Source organism: Sebastes fasciatus, chromosome 4, assembly GCF_043250625.1.
Source record: "Sebastes fasciatus isolate fSebFas1 chromosome 4, fSebFas1.pri, whole genome shotgun sequence".
Taxonomy (NCBI): domain Eukaryota; kingdom Metazoa; phylum Chordata; class Actinopteri; order Perciformes; family Sebastidae; genus Sebastes; species Sebastes fasciatus.
The window spans coordinates 20,174,758-20,199,359 of NC_133798.1; the positions used below are offsets into that span (position 1 = coordinate 20,174,758).

The window sequence follows — 24,602 nt, forward strand, 5'->3', positions numbered from 1 at the left end:
AATGAAGACTGTCAGCGCTGGATTTACATTAGTGTAAGCAGAATAATCCACCTGACAATTCAGTTCACTGAGTTTACATGTGGAATAAATTGGGAAGCAGCTGTGAATGGCAGAAAACTTGAATCAAGAGTTGCACACTGACAATATATTCGCCAACTTCACAAACCACAAAGGATTCCTGTGAGCGGTTTGACGTCCGGGTGTGTCGAAACATCTGGAAGTTTAGATCAACATTAACACACCAACCCAAGCAGCAGTTACTTTAAAAATGAATTTATTTATTAATACAGTGGTATACTTAGAAATGTGTCGCAAAGGAAAAAAAAACAAGTTGAACCGAAGACAAATCAAAATAAATAAAAATGTCAGCCACACGGGAAAATAAACTAGTGTTGGGTTGAAGCAGTGTTATCATATCAAAAGAAAATAGTACTGATGTGCCATAATAAATTGTCTATTAGTACAAAAATACATTTCAGGGCACACAATACAGCATCCAGTATCACAAATAAAGGAAGGGACCACTCTTCACAGCAGACCCCCTCAAGTACATCTTTTAAAATCATTTAAACCAAGCACTTCTCTATTTTGTAAATAAGAATAAAAAGTTTTCTGACTGTTAAAAATGCCTTAAGTAGTGTGTGTATATGTTGGTAGAAAAGTCAGACTTATTACTGCTTATGTCAGTTCCAAGGCTCAGGGGTATAACCAGAATACAAACATAACCAATGTAACCGCTTTCTCTTTTTTAACAAACGTTTTCTCTTTTATACAAAATAACAAAGATGTACAAAAGTTCATTTACATAGAACCAAGGCCATATACTAGCAATATGTACAGCCACAATTTAAACATCTTCTAGCTTTTTGTATTTCCTCAGACTTCATATGCATAGCAGTAAAAGAAAGCATACCTTTTCATCAGCCTCAATTATTCTCGTGTGCTAAATCCAAGTTCACCGTTTATGAGAAAATGCAGAGACAACTTTTTCTTTCGTAGTGATCGCTATAACTGAAGGATCCGATGTTTTAAAGTTTCACTGAAAAGTTAATATGCAGATAAGGCATCACTGCTTGCAGTGTACGATGGGATTTTCATGTGTTGAACTTAGTAGTAGCAGGCTTCTGGACCTGAGTCATAGCACATGCATAGATCTCTAGACAGCAGGAGTTTGTAAAATCAAGTCAGTATATTTATCTACGGTAAAACATTGCTACAAAACATCAGTTTTAAACAGAGAGAGCCCCGTCAGAACAAACGGGCGTCTGATACTAATACTTAACCTTCATTCTTATTATTATTTTTTCATCTATACGATGCTTCCTTCATGAGTCAGGCTCAGCATTTCTCAAGTCCTCAGAGATCCTTCATGAGTGAAACGCATGACCATAGAACTCACAAACAAAAGTTTTGCATATACCAACTTTGCTGTTTGTGAGTGTGTTTTTTTTGTTTTTTTTACAGTACGCAAAAATCCCATTGCAATATTAAACGAGTTTCCAAAATTCTCCTTTTTCCTGCACCGCTCTGACCTTTTACAAAATTAGCTAAAAATGTGAAAACGAGATTATTCAGTCTGTGGCACTGGTCATGCATTCCAACTTCAGTTCCTTTGTTTAAATTACTTGTTTTAATCTTTATTTTTTGCAAGCCTTGAAAGCACCGGAAAAAAAAGAAAGAAAAGAACAAGAGAACAGCGTTGGGGATGCTGGACTCCTCCGACTCTCCTTGTGTGAGTAGGTTTTTTCTTTTTTTAAGTTTTGGGCACAGTAAACAACGTGAGAGTATCAGGTTCATACCTCATCGAGCTTCGTGCACGCCGCCACGGTGGAGCACGGCAGGGGCAACTGAGGTCCCATGTTTATCACATTCAGTAACAGGCCAGCTGTTGCCCTCTTCAGAAGTGGTCAATGAGCACAGACACACAGTTTGCACCCACCAGGTAGTTTGGGTCTCCAGGGAGAGATTTGTTCTGCCAGGTTTTGGGATCACCTGCAGGAAATAGAGACATGATGTCAGCTGCTGGAGCTCCTCCCTCCCACTTTAAAAAAAGAAACATTCTGATAGATGTATCATTAAACAAAAGTCTCAATAAGAACATGCACGACTGATGATGATTCAATGCATACATTAAAGCAGGAAATTAATTCCCGTTGCTCACCATGAGTTTACGTGATTAGTTAATGCTTAATGGATCATTTAAATTGAATGAATGTTAACTCAGTTACTTCATACAGGAATTTATTTGACACCAAATTAGCTGGAATCCAGTTCCATAGAAAAGTGCACCTGATCAGCCTCTCTGAAAGCACAACAGTACCAGTTCTCATAGAAGTCTTTAAGACAAGACTTTAGCTGCTACTAGTTTACGGTAACTGGAGTTGCATTGTGGGTAATGTAGGCACCAGGTTTTGACAAGGAGGAAGAAAGTTTGGACAAGAAAAATTAAGTTATTTCTGGTTCTGCAGCATCAATTTGGATTGTTTTTTAACCGTCCATTGTGAGTCAAACAATGTCGTAAGAGTGCAATGTGGTGCAATCTGTGGAGTCTTTTAAAGCTATTTGAATAGCTATAGTTCTATTGAGTGTAAACGAAACAGATAATGTATTTATCATTACATCGCGCAAGATCACCAGTACAATACAAGTAGTCTGACTCACCAGATGTAGACTGTGGGTATAAGCCTGCCATTGGACGCCTATTTCAGCCGGCATTCTCCTCCTCTTCCTCTATCTGTGCTATCTATTTTGCACTGTTGCTGCCTCCTGAGCTTAGCGCCGCCCAACACGATTGTGATAAGTTTAAAGAAATACAAATAAGCCAGAATGTTTTTTCCCCCTTTACCAGAATGATAATGTGTGGAGCCAGACCTTTCTTTAGTGCTGACACAGTGCTGTGGAGATAGGTCTGGCTATACAGACCGGCATATACGCGTACTTCGCAAAACGTTAAGGTCGCGTCACTTTTTGGGGATAAAAAACCGGCAGGGGAACAAATCTGAGATCAGCGTTTTTGGGTTTAAAACTACGCAGCAACTCTTCGGCATAGCATTATTACTATTACCGGTTTGTTTAAAGAAGAAATTTGGAGACATGTTTCAACTTCTTCTGTTTACTCTGTTGACGTTGACGAGGGACGCGGGATATTGTTTTCCCCCAAAAGGGGGCGCGGTGATGAGAGTCTACTCTGGATGACGTATTTCCGGTCGAATGTATGCGAGACTATAGAACCAGTTACCTGCTTGACTTGTATTCCCTAAAATAAAGTCATGTCATGATAGTAATTTGCCAATGATTACTTAATGTATGTCCACTAAATCAATGTATTAATAGGTCTGAAGTAGTTACTGTTCTTCTTTCAGAACTGACCAAACACACGTGTCTGAAATGTCCTTTTTTATGTAACTGGATTCCAGCTAATTTGGTGAGGTACTGTGAGTTAACATTCATTAATTGATGATTCACTTATTTCATAAACCAACAGAGACACGATCATCACACATCATGCATTATTTAAGCATCTTGATTATGAATTAATATGATGGTCGTAGTACAGATGACATAATAAACAGCTAATAGTCTTTTAGCTTTTCTAAACTTTTAAATCTATTCACAAAGAGTCGTTTTCTAGAAACTCATATAAACTGCATGCCTTCTACAACATTATGTTGCCGTTCAAAATACTTTATTGTCATATAACATTGTTTAACAATATGAATTAATGTAAAAGGCATTTAAGGTTGCAACTAATGATTATTTTCATTACCAATTAATCTATTATTGTCTTAATTTATTGTTTCAGGATTGGTCAGAAAATAGTGAAATGTGTCCGTCACGAGTCACTTCAAATTGCTTGTTTTGTCCCCACAGACATTTAGTTTACTGTCATATAAGACAGAAAGGTAGCAACAATTGAGGAGCTGGATCTTAAGTAATGTTTGGCATTTTTGCTCAAAAAAGATCTAAATTAATTATCAAAATAGTTAATACATTTTCCATCGACTGACTCAAATCTATTAAATCGACTAAATGTATAAGCTCTAGTGGCATTGAAGTATTATTTCATTAACCATTGGAAGCCCAAGACTGGAATAAACACGGCACCTCAGTTCATATTCAGCATAAAAATAAGAAAAATCAAATCTCCACACAGCACATGCATGAAAAAGAAGTGAGGGGAATATGGAAAACAGATGAGATGATTAAAATGAGTCAAGAAACTCTCCTCTCTAATCACAAAAGCCAGCCCAAAGACCCCAAAAGGACAGAGGACAGCGTACCCGACGAGGAGTCGGAGGATTTTAGAGCAAAAGACCAACCATCAGGGGTCATAGACGCACAGTGAGGTAAGCGCAGCTCCACCGGCTTCAGGAACTTGAGTCCATGCGGGCCACACATCACCAGCGGACTTAGCAGCGTTTCTCCTGCACGGACACACAACAAGATTTAAATTCCACAAATTAAACATGCAGGAATTAATCAGCGCAGCGGATTATTTATTACCCAATCAGGAGGCAGAATGGAGTCAGGCCTTCATGGTGAATGAGAATTAACTGTTAACTCACTTGCCAGCTTAATTAAATTACCACAAACCCCAGGTGCTTAATGTTAATTTAAAAAAAAAAATCCTCTAAATATAACTGCTGGCATGGATGTTATTTTACTTGAGAGCAAATTTCTGACAGCGTAACCACTGTCTTACCTGTAAATCAGCTATTTCATTTGTTCTACCTCTTTAGGGCTTTTATATCAACCTGTTCTTCTCATGAAGATATGTAGAGTTCTTTGCTCTTGTTTTATTGTACAGCAGCATCAATGTGAAGTGTAAACTGTACTTTGTTACAAAATGATAAAATCTTCGATAATGTAGCCATCAAATCTACAATTACCCGATACAAGGCACTGCTGAAACTTTATCCTGATGTAGACATTAGTTTACAAAACACATGTATGCAGTTAAATCCTGCATTAGCTCTAAAACTAAAAAGTAACAAACTTGTTTATCGTGGATGTTATATAACTTCAAGTGTTGTTTTTCTCCGAGATGCAGTGACTGTTATTTCCTTGACATTATTCAGGATATAAAGACAGGACTGACCTTTCTCCTTGTCGAGGGGGGGCAGGATGCTGTTGTCCCGGCACACCTTGAAGTAAATCTCCTGCTCCACGCTCTCGGGGATGGCACCCTGGGGGATGATGATGCTGACGCCCGTCTCGATGGAGCTCAGGACCCCTCCGTTACAGTTGAAGATCCCCCGGGCGGTGGCCACCACCGTGTGTCCTTCATCCTCGTCGTCATCGTCCAGCGTGCTGGGGCTGAGGGACGGAGGCACAGAAGTCGGCATCATCAGTCATAACAGTGTAGGCAGAGAATATTGCACAGCAGAGGACACAAGAACAAACCCCCTGTGAACAAACATGTCTCTTTCTGTCTTTCAGCAGCTCAGTAATTACCCTCAGAGAACTTCCTGCTGCTGCCGGATGATACAATGTATGAGTTTCTCACCTTACAGGGATGGCCTTGGGGATGGCGTTGATGTTATTGTGCTGGTATTTGGGCCTGTTGTCCATAGTGCGTGTGAAGGTGTCCAGGCCACTGTCGTGGTCCAGGGGCTGTGGTGACAGCTGAGGCTTCACGCCGCTGTTGCTCACCACGCTGGGCATACTGAGGAGGTCCGTCTTCACCGGTGTGTCGTTGGGCAGCAGGTTGTGGTTGAACTTGGGGCTCTCAAACTTGCGCTCGAAGGGCCGGGCTGAGCTGGTGTACGGCTTGGGGACGTAGCGGTTATAGCTAGTTGGAGCGGGAGCGGCCAGCGTCTTTGGGGGTGCTGTGTCAGTGCCGTTGACCGGGGATTTGTCGGGGAGGCCCCTCGGGGGCAGGAAGCCACCTGGTGTGGGTTCGTCCCTGCTGGCCGGCCTGAGAGCTGGAAGCTCGGGTTTAGGAATGGGTGAACTCAACGGCTCGGGTACGGAGTTCCCTGGAAATGTATGAAGGAAGATACAATCACTTGGATACAATCTTTGTCAAACTTTAATTTTATTTACAGTAAGCACAATAAAACTGTATTGTTATATTAACAACATTATATTAAAGGGCGGGTCCTTCTGTGTTCAGTTCCATTTTTTATCGAATGGAAACACCCACTCAGCCGTTGCAAAAAGCAGTGACGTAGGTTACCAAAGCAGGCTAATCGAAGCTAATCAATAAGGTTATGAATAATATGAACGCTAGCACCACCTGAGTCCAAGTTAGCTGTGCTACGTTTGGAAATAACTGAAAGGGTTAGTTTGGATTTTTTTAAGTGGGGTAATGTTCTGTATATTCCTGTATTCTGTGAGGTAAAATTACTGCTTTTGTGAATGTAGACTGGTGGCTTTGAAGAGAGCGATATAACGGCTTCAGTTCCCCGTTGGAAAGGGCTACCTGACGGCGAGGTAAGGCGGCTGTCGACGTGAGCAGCAGAAAAAATTATTTTAACCACCTAAAACAAAAACATCAATATCTGTTTAAGTTTACACTATATTTAGAATATATTCACCGCTTTACCTTGCCGTCAGACAGCCCTTTCCGATGGGGAACTGAAGCCGTTATATCGCGGTATTCAAAGCTACCAGACCAGATTATATTCACAAATACAGTAATTTAACCTCGCAGTTGCTGGTTTACCGCTGCATCGATCGGAGAGTTTGTTCGTGTGCTTCTCCAAACTGGGAACGCCATCTAAGTTACTAACATTAATACACGGACTAGAAGGCTGTATATATACTGTACATGTAGCAACGTCATCACGCAGAAACCTACGTCAGATTACGTGGGGAAAAAGTTTTAGAAAGGCTTGGGAAAATGGCATTTTGACGCTAAAACATAAATACTTCGACCAAAATTTGAATGTTCAGATTTGAATACACAAGGAACACCACTGGGAAGCTACAAAATGATATAAAACCCTAAAAATAAATAAATAATGGACCCGCCCTTTAAATTATATAATAGAATTGGCAGATTAAGCAATAATAAAAATAATAAAACAATAATGATAGTTGCAGCCTTTTAACAACAGAAATGACATATTTGCATCTCTACAATGTTAATGTACACAAGATAAGTACATGATGAAGTTTGAGAGTCAGGCAGGAAAAGTTAGAGAGCTTACCGTCACCGGGGCTGAGCTTGGGCAGTGTGTTGGGTGGGATGGCGGACGCGAGGGCCCCATACTGTGCTGATGGGCTGATTTGAGGAAGGGGTTCATATCTTTTCTCCACTGGACTCACCTTCTCTACAGACTCAACTCTGCAGTAGGTAGACACAAACAATACGATTAACAATTATGATTCTGCAGCTGGTGTACCTAAAGAGCTGAGGAGTTTTGTACATCAGCCAACAGTGCTGGCATGAGTGGGTAGTTCTACCTGTTGTAAGGGTAGGACAGTTGAGCTGGTTTGGGCATATCATGGAAACGGTTGATGCCAGGACTGGGTTGGCCCATGGCCTTGCTGTCAAAGCTACGGCGATCAAAGTAGGACAACTGCTTCCTGTAGTACTCCTCATCCTCATCTGGGTCATAGTGGTTGGAACGCATTACATCATCCAGGGGTTTGGTATGGGGCTTCTGTGGCTCGGGGGCCCTGCAGAGGAAGCAAAAAGAAACAAGTAAAATAGCTGCAGAGATTTAAACAGCAGGGACAGACAGTAGGATTGGCCAAAAGCCCGCTAGAAAACGTTTTGATGGAAATCATCTCATAAATCCAGATTGTCACTTCAGTTTTGATGTTACCAACAGTGCGCTCATTTGAAGACGAGTCAATGACATGAAATTAATCAAGTATGTTAGAAAACATTCTGGACATCCCAGACAGGGTGAGGAGCTCAGGACGCAATGAGACCACAGCAGGGAGCAATGAGCTTCCTAATGACCCTGCTAACATGCAGAACTGGTAGTCTTAGTAGACACTTGGAATATGTTCCAATACCCATACTACCATAGGGCTGTCCAATAACCGCAATATTGCGCTATTGACAAGCCAACCGCAGGGGGATGGCAATCAACCGCCACAACTGCTTTATTCACGTTTTTTTTCCTTCTTTTTTGAATTCTTTGCGAGGGAAGCGCCGCGTATGTACACTATGCTACAAACGGCAGGAGTGTGATGAGGCACTGAGCGTCTATTCTGTGCTGAGCGCTGCATATTTGTTTTTTTTTCAAGGGTAAAACTCTGCACATGTCACTTTCACTTTCTACCCAACAATAAACATTTAATTAGTTTTAAAACTGTAATATTTTTCATTTAAAAAGCAACAATATACCAAATAATAACCTAACAATAAAGCTTATTTATACAGCACTAAAATCAGGACAAATCAGGTAATTTGCAAAAACAAAAGGCAATAATATCGCACATCACGTTGCTGAGATAATCATTATCGCCGCAGGGGAAATTCCTTCGCCACGACAGCCCTATACTATCATACTATTTAGTATGCCAGAAATATTTAGTATGTCCCAATACATAGTATGTCAAATGCAGTATGCCAAAAGTACCAGGATGTCCGACTACATCCGGTCGCATTTCATGCTTTTCTGGCTATTCTGACCCACAATCCTCTGCACAGCGGATATATGTGCAAGAGAGTCAAAGTTCAAGGCGCAATGTTATGACAAAGTAGTGTGTCCCAATTGTATTCATACTGCATGCAACAGTATGTACTTTGTAAGGGCAGCTGCAGTATAGCCTTTTGTGTCTTTGCACACCAGTCTGGCTTGCTGCACAGTGACTTGTGTCCACTTGGTGGAGCTCAAACAGCAATAAATGAAGCCTTTGCAAGGATCTCAGAGTTGTCCTTCACCCACCTTCTCTGCAGCCTGGGGTGCTGTAATGAGGACTACATACCTATAGGTGGATTTCTCCTGCTCCAGGTTGCTGAGGGAATTTGCTTTGAGGACTGGGCCAGGTGCACTCACAGGTTTAGGAACATCTGCAGGCTGAAAAGCAAAGGGAGGGCGTCTTCTTTAGTGCTTCTTGCATCTGATCCAGATTTTTGTTCACATGAATGGATTGCATGCACATGGATATGTAGCACTGTGCGCTGTGTGTGCACAGGCCAGAGGATTACAAAACAGACGATCATCTCACAAAAACAAGCTTGCAGTTTCGAGTCTTGCAGTTCTGCAGTTTTTTTGACAGATGCATCTGCAGTTTGGGAAAAGATAATTTGGCCTCCGTGGAGCTTTTTTGGTTATCTCGTGCTGCTTTGAAATACTTGCATATCCAAGTACTTATTGTTAAACCTCTTTAATAGCCAACAAAGGCTCCCATCTGACATTTAGCCCAACATGACCCAGCTTGTACCAGGCACTATTGTGGTATATATTTTAGGGTTGTTAATCGATTAAAATATTTAATTGCGATTAATTGATGATTGTCCATAGTTAATCCTGATTAATCGCAAATTAATTTCACATTTTTTATCTATTCAAAATGTACCTTAAAGGGAGATTTATCCAGTATTTAATATTCTTATCAACATGAGTGGGCAAATATGCTTGCTTTCAAATCATAAACTCCAGCCCATCAGGCAACATCAGCTGTCAGTGTGTCAGTGTGCTGACTTGACTATGACTTGCCCCAAACTGCATGTGATTATCATAAAGTGATCATTTCTATAAAGGAGAGACTCGTGGGTACCCATAGAACCCATTTTCATTCACATATCTTGAGGTAAAAGGTCAAGGGGCCCCTTTGAAAATGGCAATGCCAGTTTCTCCTCGCAAAAAAATTGAGCGCAAGTTTGGAGCGTTATTTGGAGCATAACTTGCAAGTTGCGTTAAAGAAACTAGTGCAGTTAAAATGAATTTGCATTAACGCATTATTATAGTGTTAACTTTGACAGCCCTAGTATATTTAGATTAAGAGTATGGTCCTAGTTAGTTTAGTTCAGCTTCTAGTTAAAATGTTAGTTTTTATTATTCCATTTTCTTATCTACCTCTTTGAGTGTGTGACTGCGCTGTAATTTTTTCATTTGGAAAGTACTCTGGCTACAGTATCTTTCTTTGTTGGCAATGTTTATAACCTAGATAAAGTTAGTTTGGAGTTTAAAATGTAGAGTTATGACGTGTTCACAATACTTGGTGTACCATCTCAATACAGTCACACACGTTGGTCAAAAATGTGATAAGTAAGCTACATTGCATATTCTTGACCCATTGAGGTGACAGTTGTACACCTCTGTGAGGAACTTACCCTGACTGCTGATTCTCCTCCTTCTTTAGCCCTGTCCATAGAAACAGACCGTTTATTCTCAAACATCTTTACTCTGTTGAGCACCGACTGCGGCTTCATGGCCGGGTCCTCGTCCAGGTCTTCCCGCGGTGGAGGAGGGAGGGGTTTGGAGCCTGGAGAGATCGCTGGGTCACCTGGAGAGGGCAGGGTCTCTGATTTAGGAGGGGGAATTGTGGCTTCAGAGTTCATCATAGTGTCGTGCATCCCTGGCTTGAAACCCCGGTTTGGAGGCCCAGGAATGTAGGTGGGCCTCAGACCAGAGTCACTGTAATACTGCTTTGGGGGCTCCGGCGATCGAGGTGAATTAATGGGGAAGCCGTGAGGTTCTGCCTCATAAGGGGAGCGGGCATCATAGCCACCTGGGGGCGGGGGTGGGAGCTCATCATAACGAATGGGCCCAGGTTTACTGTGACGTCGTCTGCCGTCGTAGCCCAATGGTGGGGCCTCGTCGTAGCGCGGCTGAGGGGGGCTGTAGTCCCTCCCTGGTCCGTCGTCGTAGGGAGACCGGGGGTTGTAGCCCATGGGTTGCTGGTGGCCTGGCTGGTACCCTGGGGGCTGGGAGGGCGAGGTCTGCTGGTCATAGGGGGGCCACTGTTCGTTGTAATGAGGCACACGGTTGTCGTAGTGCAGGTGAGAGTCAGTGTTGTGAGGCTTTGGTTCTGTGTAGCCGCCTCCATCGTATCCGTAAGGCGGGTGGTCGTATTCGCGGTATGGCTGTTTGTCCTGGTACGGCGGCTGGTGACAGTAGCTCAGAGACTGCTTCAGGCCATGGTTGATTCGCACAGGGTCCTCCATATTGTACAGATCTTTCTTGTACATCTGTGAAGAAACAACACTAGATGAATACATCCATTACATCGTCATCATTTTGAGATTTTAACAATTACCATGTTGGAGGACAGAAAGCAGTCGGGGAAAAATGCTTTCCCAACACCAGCTTAAAAATAATTTCAAGATCAAATTCAATACTGGGAATTAAACTGAAACCTTGAGGAACTGAACAGGTATAACATTGACCAAATCATTAGAAAATAAATCCTTTTACTGTATACTTAAACAAACATCAATTCAAAGTGCAATTACACAAGCAAACCTTTGTCCATTATTCAAAAACAGTTCTGAATGCCTGTTTGACAAGATGCCTCTCAAGAATGATAATAATCCATAGGGACACAACTGGGTTTTACACATTAACACATTTTATAAATAGTGAACTAACAAACAATTTGCACATTTCTGAAAGGCCTCATTTCAAACATATGATGTGTAGCCTGTAGACAGCAAATCTAGTTACAGTACTTCCTATGGAAGAAGGCTGATTTGTTGGCATCTACTCCGGACAAAACTACTAAACAGAAGACACAATGCAGTGTGTTGATGTAAGTTTGTGTTTCCATTGGGAAAATTGCTTGAGTACTGTCTGCAGGTTAGCTTTCATCATGCAACCAACATTCAGTTTTGCATCTAATGCAACGTCAAACTACTGGCACTACAACAGACGACACATCTACCACTACGATGCCATTGTAAGTGCTACTATCGTTCATCTACAGAAGAGAGTTAAAGCTGAAAGGAACCCAAAAAACATTAGGAGCCATGCAAAGGAAGTAAGAGGCAACAGTTAGGGCTGGTTGTGGATGTCTTCACCCTGGTCAAAGACTCAGATGTACCGGTCCCTCTGGTCTCCCAGCCCACTGTGGTGCATGTGGACTAGTCTGTCACACATTTTCTCTGGGAGCCAGAGGCACACAGTGGGCTCAGTGAGTCACAGTGTGGGCATGTCATGCAGAGAGCGAGTGGAAAGCATGTGCGAGAAGACAGGCAGTTAAAACAGCAGGCTGGGGCCCAGGCCCGGTCCGAGTGGCTGGTGAAACAGCGGGTACCTTTGGTTCTGGACCAGGCGGTCCAGACGGGTGGGGTTCATGTGGTGACGGTGGGGGCTGAATAAGCTCAGGGGCAGGGCTGGGGCTGCTAAGTGAGTCAGCCTGAGGAGCTGCGGCTGCAGCAGGCGGCTCCTCTAGGTGCATACCCTCAAGCTGTACAGGCTGCTCAACAGCAGGGGGCGCTACCACCGGCGGAGGCAACGAGGGCATGGGCAGAGCAGCCTCATCTTGCTGTGAAGTATTGTTAAGAGACATTTATAACACAGCCTGCCAAGGGCACACAAAGTACAGCTCACCCCAACACCATGATCTTCTTCCTTACACTGAATCAGTTTTACACCAGCCAGAGAATGTGGTTAGAGTAGATAACATACCAGTAGCTTCTAAAACATGTTTATCACTTAGCAAAGGGCATTTAATCTTAACAAAGGCCAGGACACAACACTGAACACAAAGGAGCTATTCCTCTGCTCTGCAGTACTTTTAGCCATACAGCCATCTCTGACGGGTGCAGCCTGCAAAGCTAGATATGAACGTTACCTGTTGCGGAGCTGCCATCTTGAACCCAGCAGGGTCTATGCGACTGGCTGGGTCGGGCTGCACAGGGTGCTGGTATCCAGGGTAACCAGGGGTGTCCGGAATTACGGGTGGGTCTTCTCGCACTGGTTCAGAAGAGCGGGTGATGGCAGGCTCCGTGGGCAGACCCACCTCGTCGTTCAACGTCTCGTCCAGTTCCTGGTCTGTGTACGCTCCGCCCTCCGTGTCCGTGTCCTCGTAGTCAGAAGTGTGGCGGCTGTCTGTGCTATACATGGAGTACTCACTACCTGGCGCAGACAGGTAGGACAGACGGTCGTCATGGATGTCCAAGTCATCCTCTGTAGTGCCATCCGCCTGAGCAGAGAGGAGAAATAATCATCTCATGTGTCGCTCAGTCACACTAACAGGAATGAAAAGATATTGTTCAGTGAAATGGAATGACGAAACCGTCTCTCACCTTGCCCTCTGACACCCACACCAACTGGTTCTGCTGCTGCTGGATTGTTTCTTTCAGAGCTCCGTACCAGCCGTCATTCATATTGTTCAAGTTGATGGTGGCTGAAAGAGAATATTTTCGAGTCACAATCACTTCATGAAGAATGAAACATGTAAAAGAGACACTCTCTGCCCTCTTACTGGTGAACAGGTGGTGATTATTCTTCCTCAGTTTGATGGCTCTCTCGTAGAGCTTCCTGGCGCTCTTCCTGGACTCAGGACACAGTCTGGTCCTCATGTTCTTCACGCCCTGCTTAGTATCGGGATTTAGGAAGACTACGATCGGGTACCACTGAGCATAGTTCAGTCTGTCCACAGCGTTCGGGGTGATGTCCAGGACAGCATGTTTGTCCTTCAAAAGATAAAGGTAGGAAAGAGGAGGGATGGAAAATATAATTGTTACTAAATAATCTTAAAACCTACAATGCATTTCATATGATACAAGGAGACATACTCACTCTGTCAATGATCTGCTTGATGGTGTGAAGACGAATGATTCCTGAACTACGCTGGTCTGTTCCTGCGTCTCTCGGTTCACTCTCTGCAAACAAGGTTAGAGGGATTTATGAAGAAAACTGTCAGTTGATGTTATCGACAATATATGTGCAGTATGCATACAAACATACTTGCAAGCTCAAAAAGATCTGGCTCTTCTCTGGCGAGTTTTTCTCGAGCAGTATCAGCGATCGGCCCAAATATCACCACAGGTCTCAGGAAACCGGCTGCACAAAAATATAGACATTAACAGACTCAGAATGCAGCTTTAGTCTCACATTGACTTATAGGCTAGCAGACAGATTTCTCACCCTCTCTCAGTACAACTCTTTCATAAGCTGGGAACTTTGTTTGGACTGGCTGGGAGGAGAGATCCTCTCTGCTCTTCCTAAGATTCCTCTTTGAGCTGCGAAGACCACGAAACCTCCAGAAGTCAGCCCTGTCGCCCCCTGCTGTTTTGGGGAGAGTGTATTGCACGCTGGACAGCTGCTCCGCTCTGTTGACAAATGGCAGAAAGACAGAGACAGTTCTTAATGTAACACAGGCTAATGGATGTGTCATAAATTTGGCACAGCTAACCTCAACACTGCCAATACCTAAGGACACTACATGGCAATGATAATCATAACAAATTTAATTTAAATAAGGGGACTGACGGTCTACTGATGTGACAAACATTTATCAAGCATGTCGCTCTTTGAGATAACTGACGGAAGAGAGACACATGTCTGTGAGGGTCACAGACTGTATATAAGAGGTAGACGTAGTCACCGTGACATCACCCATTGGTTTGCGGACTGACGTTTTGAAGCCTTGAGTTCATCATTTTTGTTGTCGCCATGTTGGCTTTTTGCAAACAGAAGTGACACGAGAGGGTTGAGCAAAGCACGAACGCACGCTGAATAAGACATTTTTAGGCAACCAAAGAGGTTATAATTAACTTTCATCAACTGAAAACACACTGTGAAAGGATTAAAGTTGTAAGACAAAAACAGACAATTCCCAGACCGGACAACGCCGTGTTAGCGACCTGTCAATCACAAGGTAGCCATGCCCTAAAGCATACCCTGCTTTATGGTCTACTTGACTCTAAATGGGACCATAATTTACTAAATGAACATCATGCTGTATTGAAAAAGACTTGAAACTAGCGATTGAGACCATAAACTCATGTTTACAGTGTTTACTGAGGTAATAAATCAAGTGAGAAGTAGGGTCATTTTCTCATAGACTTCTATACAATCAGACTTTGGCGCCCCCTGCTGGCTGTTAGAAAGAATGCAAGTTTAGGGCACTTCCACATTGGCTTCACGTCTCAGACCTGGAAGTAGCCCACTGGTCAGGATGCCCTCACCTGTTTTTGTTGGGAATGATGCCCCTCTCCACCTCTTGGTGGTTCTTGCCGATGCGAATAGCCAGCCAGGAGCCCAGCTTCCCATTGTAGAGGGTGTCCACCACACGGAACACCTCGCCCTTGTTAAAGCTTAGCCCGTACGGAGATTCCTTCTCGTACTCAAAGTGTGTCCGGATGTAGAAGGAGTCGCCAACATCCGACTCCACGATCCGCCGATAAACTGAGCAGGAGAGAGCAAGTCAGAAACATCGGGCCGATGCAGCCAATAGAAATGAATCTCTCGTCTCATCTCCTTACTCACTTCACTTACCATCTTTCTTCTTCTGCGCCAGAATGGTGACCTCTTCACCCTTAGGAAGGTCAAGGAGGAACAGCACCGCCTCCTCTCGGATTATGTTTGCAAAATCTACATTATTTACCTGGAATTGAGGAACACAGAGGTTACTGCTTTATGCTTTCCACAGAATAACTCCAAAAGTTAAGTTAAGGAGTAGGCTTCATTGTTCAAAGCATGTGTGACAGGAGGTGTGAATCTCTATTTAGATAAAGGTTTACATTGCTCTTCCTGTTCTCAGTATTGCCTGGGTAACTGCAGGTTTTACTGCACCGCAAGAACTCAAGCCATTCCTCTTTATACTCGGAGAAAGGAGGAGGAGGTACAAACAGCGAGATATATGGCCTTGAGGAAATGGGACAAACGCAGCGAGAGGAAACACAGTTTTTTTGTGTGTGCTCCCTCGAGGCCATTGCTAAGAGACCAGCCTGGAGGTACAGGAATTTTGGAGCAGCCAGTGTGTAAAACCATGAATTAGAAAGGGAAAAGCTTGAGGACGCATACCCCATATAACATGTCTGTTTACAGTCACTATCAGGTACCCATTGTTAAAACAAGGAGAAGAATAAAAAACAATCCTTTGTGTCATAGAATAACAGCTCTAAGTTTGGACGAGTAACTTTTTGCAACAACTCTTAAATTCAAAACCAACTACTTGGTTTCAGCTTTCAGGTTTAACACTTGCTGTGTTATAAAATAAAGTATCTCACCCTGAGAATTTGGTCGCCCTCCTCCAGGCCCTCCTTAGCAGCTGGGCTATCCTCAAGCACTCCGGCTACGAAGATGCCCACGTCATTCCCCCCAGCGAGCCGCAGCCCCACGCTCTCCCCCTTCTTGAACTTCACCAGCTTCATGCTTGGCCTGAGGACGGGGAATAAAGACAAGACACCATTTAGATTAGATTAGACACCATTTGATGGCATTTGCCTCTTTCCAATGCTGACTTCCAATTTATGAATAGCTGAGTGACTCTTGGATGACAGCCAGGTTTCTCCTTTGTTGAGACATTTTACTCTTTAGTGAGCTTACAAAAGCAAAGATGTAAAATTGTTCTGTAGAAAGAGAAAGATACAGTCCTACAGAACATTTGAATACATTTCAATAGTTTTGATAAAGACAAAAATAACCACAGTAAACACACTGATAATTGTGCATCCAGTCATATTAAAAGCTGCTTATTCAACTTGCCAGCAAACCAATCTGTGCTACAAATGCACATTTCTTAACAGCATTGAAATCTTTGCCTTGAGGCAGCCAGAGTGCTTTGTATAGATAACTGAGGGAGCATTTTGAAAACTGTTAAGTGCTGCTCCATGATGTGCTGTTGTTATGTGTTGTCGATTTTAAGAGACACTACAGGTGGATAAGGTAAAAAATGTAACTTATAGATATCACCATGAAACTTCCCCAGTTGATTATTTACATTAACACAATTATTTTTTGTATTACAAGTTTTCTGAAAATGTATGTTTAAATATGCAAATTATGAATTATATTATAAAATTTGTGCTAATTTGCATACATTTACAGAACAGAAATCTGAACATTGGATAAAGCCAGTTTCACAATTCTTGTTTTATTTTGTTGACGTATTAGAGAAAAAGGTTTCTACATAGGGAATTTTGGATATCTGTTTTTATCACTCCATAAAATCAGAAAATACAGTCAATAGCCATGCAAGAAAATACAAGTTAATAAGGTAAAATTCAATTATTTTTTTATTTTATATTAAGTTTTCTGAAATTTAATGTTTAAATATACAAATGAGGCATTATCTAATGCTAACCTTTGGTGAATATAGGAGAAATCTACAAATGCAAATAGACAAAGTAGTAAAATAAACACCTAAATGTGTATTTTGGATATTTTCATTCCACTAGTCTGAAAGAAGACATGTTATGGAAGCAAAATAGCCCAAAATCTCAAAAGACTTTAATATTTGATGGTATAACATATTATACTGTTAATATTACCGTAGGATGCTATCGTCATGGGCAGCGCTTGGCACAGGGGCATCAGAGGGACTGACTGGCAGGTCTACATCTGGCTGTCCAGGCTGAGCATACACCGGCTTGGGCTCTGAACAGAAAGATAAACATGTAAAACTGCACTGAACAGGTTTAAAAACAAAGGAATACTCCCTCAAACACAGTCACAAATTAACAACACCGCAGACACATATGTTAAACTGACATGTTAAACAAATACACTAATTTATAAACACGACTGTTCAAAGCCACACACAGAAAAAGTGTCATCTCACACACACACACACACACACACACACACACACACACACACACACACACACACACACACACACACACACACACACACACACACACACACACACACACACACACACACACACACACACACACACACACACACACACACACACACACACACGCACACACGCACACGCACACGGCACACGGCACAGAGTGTCCCGAATAGGGAGGTCAAACAGAAAGGCAGCAGAGTGCTGCAGGCTGGGGAGGAACGTCAGACTCGATCAACTCATACGGTTTATTTTCACTTGGCTCCAGGCAAACTCAGCCAGGCTCAGCAGGCGTCTCAATATAACTTTTTTTTTTTTCTCGGTAGTCGTGCTTTTAAAAAGGGCAAAAATGACTGGTTCGAAGCAAGATTTCATTTTACTATCATGAAATCATTTAATGTTCTGCTGCTCAAGATGGACAGGGAAACCCACGCCAATATGTTGTATTTGCTCACAGGTACACGACACAATTTATGGGTGTACTAACATGTCTATGTATTGAAGTGGCAGTAGGCAGAATGTTTTTGGCTTCATTGGGCAAAAATTCCATAATAACCTTTCAGCATATTGTAATTCAAGTGTTCTGAGAGAAAACTAGACTTCTGCTCCTCCTCATGGCTCTGTTTTCAGGCTTTAGAAAATCTAGCCCGTGATGGAAGACTTTAACCAATCACAGGTCATTTCATTGAGAGAGCGTTCCTATTGGCTGTGCTCCGGTCATGTGACCGGAACTTGGCGTTCCTTCACCAGATTTCACAATGGCGGCGGCGTCACAAACTTTCTCATTTTACAGCTTAACCGTGCACTACAAGATTATTCTGAGTAATAAGCATTGCAGTAACAGAATATTGATTCGTATTTGATCAGCGCTGCCTAGTTTGACCGTTTGGTCTGACTTTGGAGTGATTGACAGCCGGCTCTCATAGACGGCAGATGGATAGCAGACCTCAGATCAGCTCTTACTGCTTGTTTTTCTCCGGTATGTGAGAATCTTGCAGATGCCGTTAGGAGCACCGGAGGACACAGAGGCACATGATTTTTTTCAGGTTACCTGTTTCATGTACTACTGTCACGATATAGCGACCATTTCATAAAGATAACTTTTTTTTAATCATATTTGCTCTAATCTCGCCTACTTCCGCTTTAACTTCTGATTTACATTTGTCTTACACATACACACAATGGTTTAATGGCTGATTGTTCTATCACTGACCTGGGAGGGGCGGGAGCAGTTTCTCCTCTCTAGCAATAGCTGACTCCTTCGGTTTGGGCAGAGGAACCTCCTCTGGTAGCTTCACAGGTGTTGAAGCCGGCTTCGAGATCCGTTCGTCATCACGACTTCTGTGACTGCAGACAAAAATAGATGTTTTAGTACGATTTATCTTTAGAAAAGGAATATGTGAGATTATAAATAGTGTATTCTGGAGATGTAGAGCCTGGAGGCGACAGGAGAGCTTTAAGGCTACATTTTCACTACACGCAACAATACCAAGGCCGTACATCACTCAACTCAAAACCTAGACTGTATGAAATGTTCTCAGGACTGCAGTGGACATGCTCTGGCTGAGAAAGGTAAAACAGGTGAATAGAACGGGTCAGTCTGAGGCTGCAAACGTAGTCCTGAAGGTCACCTCAATGTCATTCCACTCTTTCGTGCTCTATTTTTAGAGCAGCTTATCTAAAGGTGTCAGAGTGGATTCTGTCCTCCAGGTGAATTTCACTGTGTGACTCTGGCTGTACACCAGCAAAGGTTTGACTTGGATGCCAGTTTGAAAACAGTTAGGCCGCGTAACCTGGTGCACAGTGACCCTGGCCAATTACAAGTCAGTAAATGATGACAGAATTTCCCTGTGTTTTGAGAAATGCTGACATTCCCAATGTGTTTCAAATGCAAAGGAGGCTTTATGGCTCGGACTCCAAACTCCTGGTCACATGGCTGGTCACATGGCTGCTCACTGGCACAACTTTACTGGCAAAATACTGCTTTATTCACAAACTAAGGGACAAAGTAACCATGCAGGACCATGTTTGAACTGGCTGCAGAGGAACAAACTTCTTTTTCAACCCATCCAGGAGGAGGCCCCACTTTTAACTGCCAACTTCCTGAACTGAGAGAAAATGTCAAAGGTCACAGATCCAGGTTCAGATTAACAATAATATCCTGTCCAAACATCTCCTTCCTGTTAATTACTTAAGTGTCATAAATAGATAGATGTGTCATAAATAAACTAACACAACACATTGTTGGTTTTGGCATCTTAAAGGGTAACTTCTGTATTTTTTTAAACCTTGAAACTGATCCAGTATTGAGGGAGAACGCTGCAGTTGGCAGCTGCTAAACAGGCTGCAATGTAATCGCCCGGGGCAACTCTTCACCGTCAATGTACGTCCACTATAAGTGTTTGTTTTTGCCACTGACAGGCTGGGATTATTATTAGAAGCGTCTGACAACATTATGGAAAGGACACTACAGAGAAATAAAATGTTTTCCTTACCTTTCACTTGATCGGGTTTGTTTGTTACTGTGTCTCGGAGAAGACTCGTTCTGAAATCTCGTGTCACATCCACATTGTCGAAATCAGCTAAATAGTCAGCAATAGTCGGCAACAAGTCACGTGACACAAACCAGATCGGATCAAGCAGAAGGTAAAGAAAAATGTTTTATTTCTCTGTAGGGTCCTTTCCATAATGTCAGACTCTTATAAAAACAATCTTAACCTGTCAAGCAATTTTAGTGGACGAAAACTGACGGTGAGGAGTTGCCCTTAGCGATTACATTACAGCACATTTAGCGTCTGCAGCGTTATCCCTCCGACAAATTTCAATTTGTTGTCCCCATTAGTAACTTAGACACAAAAACATGGGAAAACAAGTTACCCTTTAACTTCACACATACATAATTGTGAATATTGCCTCAAAATACAATCTGTTCAACCGAAGTAGAGCAAAATCAAGCCAGACATCCACAGAAATAAAGGAAACCTCAGCCACATGTAAAAGGGGAGACAGTTGACACTGATAGTTGGTGGCAGCCTTCTGTTCCTTCATTGTTGGAGCCATATTGTACTTGTGCCAAACTTGCGGTTTGCCCACCAAAACATTCAGGAGACACGAGGATCCTGTGACACTTTCACAGGACTCTGTCATCTCAAGTCAAAATAAGACGCGTCACTGAATAATTGATGTTGTATAACACCACTTCAGCAATATTACATCAAGTAATAATTTGCTGTTACAGTCATCTTTGCAATAGAGAAATGATGCATTTTTTGTCAGGGAAATCTGTGTTTTGTCTATTAATCTACATGAAATCTATTCAGGATTTACTAACACTACTATTAGTAACTACTCACACAATGGTGACAAACTTACGGTATTCTCCAGCTGTAGAGTCTTATGAAGGGAATAAAAAGGGCAGACAAATCTCATTAAGTGAGTGTTGGTGAGGCTGTACTTATAAGCATTGTTGCGTTTTGCTGTGTTTGGCATATGGCATCATCTTAAAGACTTTTCCAGTTGCCACATTTTATAAATTAGCAGTTTTTTAAACTGATGTATCAAAAATGTTTTGTTCCAAATGGCAGAGGATGCTAAATTCCAGACACACAGTAACAGAGGTTGAACACTGGACTTTTACACTAAGTACAGCAGTGTTTTGACCCTAATCTCGACCAAGATCGTCTCTTTTGCAGCTTAACAGTTGACTTTTATTTTCCTCGGGTCAATAAGCAGAGTGAAAGGGGAACAACTCTGGTGCTCTATTGAGTTGAAATGAAGAATTAATGAGGTACTTTCAAACAAGGTTACAGTCACAGAAGTGCTGAATGGGCTGATGGCTGTTATTAACCCAAACATAAAATCGAAAGTCCTTCACAACCAAAAAACAAAACGAGCCTGTCTTAATAAACATTGACAAGGTTGATCAGATCGGACATTATGGCAAGATCAGTTACATAATAGTTTTTTAGTATTAACATAAGGCTGAAAATAACGATTATTTTGACTATTGATTAATCTGTCTATTATTTTCTCAATTGTTTCAAAAACATAAAAGAAAGGAAATAGTACAAAGTGCCGATCACAATTCCTAAAAGCCTACGGTGATATCATCAAATAGCTTGTTTTCCCAAACGTAAACCCCCCCCCCAAAAAACAGCTCCAAAATGATCAATTTACTATCGAATAAGACAATGAAAAGCAGCCAAACCTCACTATAGAAGCTGGAACAAAGGAATGTACGGCATCTATGCTTGAAAAATTACTTGTTACTAATTGATTAATTGTTTTAACTCTATATTCATATTTTGAAAAAATATTCCCTTTCAATCACAAACTTGGCATCAAAGTTGTTGTGATCTGTAGTAATTTCGTTTTTGTTGAAATTGCTAACATCTTTAGTGGTAAGTAGTCACTGCTGGAATTGACATATGACAAATAAAGAACCTTGAACCTCTACGGAGACGTTCATTTTCTCTTGGACTTTTTTTGTGAGGTTGAAATTTGTATTATTTTTGGTACTGGATTGCGACGGTTTTATATCAACCAGAGGGAGAAAGTAGCAGAAATAAAGTAGCAAAACAGAATTTTCATGAAAATGACAGATTATAGTTTTCATGATAGCTGAAAAGCCTAAAACATAAATGTATGGATGGATGGTCTTTACCTGCCGTTGCTGATTTGTGGGGGCGAGTGTCTGGAGTGGTCGGAGGGTTCAGATCTTCTGTCTGGAGAGCGGGAGCGGCTGCTACGATGTCTGTCATGCGATCGATTGGAATGGTCGGATGCCAGAGAATGGATATCTGAAATGTCTGATCAAACAAGAGCCACTGTTCAACGACTGCGGTCTGAAATACACACGGACACTTCTGGCTGTTCAGCTGCACCTCATTTCAGCTGAATCCAACACTTAACACCACCTCTCACCGTCTCTGTCGGAGGCGTTGGCTGAAGGAATGCTGTCATCCATGTCAGGGATGTTCAGCAGGGTCGCCCTGTCGTCCCTCTGAACAACCATTTTTAGCTTGCCCTTTGACCTTTCTATCAGCTTCTTGGCATCTATCAAAGAGAGGTTCTCCGTCACTGTGCCATTGATCTGGGAAAATCAGAGAAAAGATGCAATCAGCCATGACAAGACAAATAACAGCCAGAGAAGTTCAATTAAAAATAACAGAAATCAAATAAAGACGTCTTTGTTTCACATTTTATTACAATAAAATGGTCATATGAGAAGTTAAGTTTAGGCTATAAATTCATTGTCTTAAAGGCACAAGATCAGATGGAAAGTAAGTGCAACACTGATTATCTCTGTCAGGATCAAATCAATTTGTAAGCTTCAGAATTTTCAAGTCATTTTGGCATTTCTTTCCTTTCATTTCGTAAGTGCTGGCATTCAAAGAGAGTAACATGACATGTGAGAGAAGGCTGGATGTGAGAAACAACTCATTCAGAACAGCTACAGTTCAAAAAGCACTTGTTTTGCATATAAAGCTACTTTAGATGTTCTCCAAAACGTAAAAAGGACTGAGCTACATCAAGCAGATCAAGCTGCAACTGTGAGTGCTGTTATGCAACATTAGAGAGTAGAAAATACACCAGTACAGCAGTACAGCGAGTACTCGCCAATTCCAGCACAATAATAATTCTTCTCTCCATCTCCATCAATATGAAAACGGAAAATATAAAATAATGTAATGTTCAATTGTTTTCATGTTTCATATTTCATGATGTATACTTGTTCACCAGGCGTCTTGTCTCCCTCACCTTCAGTACAACATCTCCTTCCTGGATGTTGCCGTCCCTGGCTGCCAGGCTCTCGGGGGAAATGTCCTTGACAAAGATGTGGCTGGCCAGGCGAAGGCCATATTCTGCTTACAAAGTGAACGACAGCAACAAAGACCATGTTAGCACAGAGTTCACGTGGCCACACCGCACTGACGGCACTTTGCTGTCAAGCCGCTGCTCCCACTGGGATTAACAGTACTGATTAAAGAAGATTAATTGCTCTTTTACTTAGATTTACTTGAGTAAACTTGGATTTTGCTGCGGCTGGCAAGTTTTGTTTACTCTGGCAGTTCACCAATGCTGATTTGGAGGTCTTATTCTCTCCTTAAAGTCTGGCTGTCTGATGATAGTTGGGTAAATAAAATGGCAGGTGATTTCCTGGATTACCTCAGAAAACTTTCTTTGTGCCCTCCTTTTATTTGTATCCCCGACTTTGTGAGCCTTACCTTCATTTTTGCGGGATTTGACAAGTGTGACCTTCGCAGGACGCGGGGGAAGGTTGTGTGAGCGGCGGTCTGAACGCGGGGAGAGACTCCTCTCCCGCGAGCCGCTGCGTTCGCGTTCCCTGTCCCTTCGCCCGCTGCTCCGGCCGCTGCGCCTGCCCATGGCCCCGCCCACGCCGCTGTATGCCCCGCTGCGCCCGCTCCGCGTCTCGTATATCTCTTCGTCATAGCTGTCCTCTTCCTCATCGTGCTCTGACATCGTTTCCCTCTCCCCTAGGCGGCCCATGGGGACATGCACCTTCCTCTTCCGTCTGATTGTCTGGCCAAAGGAAATAAGATATGAGATCAGTTACAGTAACATCAATCAATCACTCCCTACATCATGCACGTTTCTCCAAGTAGAAATCTCTAAATGTCTTGTTATTATACATAAGACAACACTTTATAGTTCCTGTTTTACTTTCATAATTGACCATAAAATACTCAGTTTTCTAAAGGAATTCATAATGGGATGTTGAAACTCACAATTTTGGCAATTTTCCCACTCTTACGAAGCTGCTGGACTGCATACGCGTGCTCCACATTGTCCATGGAGACAGCATTGACCATGACGACTCTGTCATTTTCCCTAGAGAGGGGACACAGAGATATGCGACATGCTGGAGTCTCTGTGGCAGGAAGGGTAATTTAATACTAATAACTCGCAATCTGACCGGGCTT

At 42.4% G+C, this 24,602-nt stretch overlaps 1 protein-coding gene across 15 annotated transcripts in view; it reads right to left on the reverse strand.

Annotated features, from left to right (window-relative positions):
- Positions 1 to 257: 257 nt before the first annotated feature.
- The window catches only part of tjp1b (tight junction protein 1b), an 84,594-nt gene continuing 60,249 nt past the window's right edge, over positions 258 to 24,602 (reverse strand). For 5 of the 15 annotated variants that reach the window (XM_074632587.1, XM_074632593.1, XM_074632596.1 and 2 more), the window contains 25 exons: positions 24,408 to 24,510; positions 23,886 to 24,201; positions 23,419 to 23,525; positions 22,582 to 22,750; positions 22,322 to 22,466; positions 18,872 to 19,005; positions 17,351 to 17,456; positions 16,088 to 16,238; positions 15,354 to 15,462; positions 15,044 to 15,263; positions 14,001 to 14,185; positions 13,821 to 13,916; positions 13,653 to 13,735; positions 13,336 to 13,546; positions 13,157 to 13,257; positions 12,703 to 13,053; positions 12,163 to 12,393; positions 10,241 to 11,098; positions 8,890 to 8,981; positions 7,411 to 7,626; positions 7,155 to 7,291; positions 5,507 to 5,978; positions 5,099 to 5,316; positions 4,281 to 4,424; positions 258 to 1,992 (listed from right to left, as the gene is read on the reverse strand). In XM_074632587.1, coding sequence (XP_074488688.1) covers positions 1,898 to 1,992; positions 4,281 to 4,424; positions 5,099 to 5,316; positions 5,507 to 5,978; positions 7,155 to 7,291; positions 7,411 to 7,626; positions 8,890 to 8,981; positions 10,241 to 11,098; positions 12,163 to 12,393; positions 12,703 to 13,053; positions 13,157 to 13,257; positions 13,336 to 13,546; positions 13,653 to 13,735; positions 13,821 to 13,916; positions 14,001 to 14,185; positions 15,044 to 15,263; positions 15,354 to 15,462; positions 16,088 to 16,238; positions 17,351 to 17,456; positions 18,872 to 19,005; positions 22,322 to 22,466; positions 22,582 to 22,750; positions 23,419 to 23,525; positions 23,886 to 24,201; positions 24,408 to 24,510 — 5,050 coding nt within the window. In that variant the 3' untranslated portion in view covers positions 258 to 1,897. The remainder of the gene's footprint in view (positions 1,993 to 4,280; positions 4,425 to 5,098; positions 5,317 to 5,506; positions 5,979 to 7,154; positions 7,292 to 7,410; positions 7,627 to 8,889; positions 8,982 to 10,240; positions 11,099 to 12,162; positions 12,394 to 12,702; positions 13,054 to 13,156; positions 13,258 to 13,335; positions 13,547 to 13,652; positions 13,736 to 13,820; positions 13,917 to 14,000; positions 14,186 to 15,043; positions 15,264 to 15,353; positions 15,463 to 16,087; positions 16,239 to 17,350; positions 17,457 to 18,871; positions 19,006 to 22,321; positions 22,467 to 22,581; positions 22,751 to 23,418; positions 23,526 to 23,885; positions 24,202 to 24,407; positions 24,511 to 24,602) is intronic. The other 10 variants (XM_074632588.1, XM_074632595.1, XM_074632599.1 and 7 more) reach the window with 7 other exon arrangements.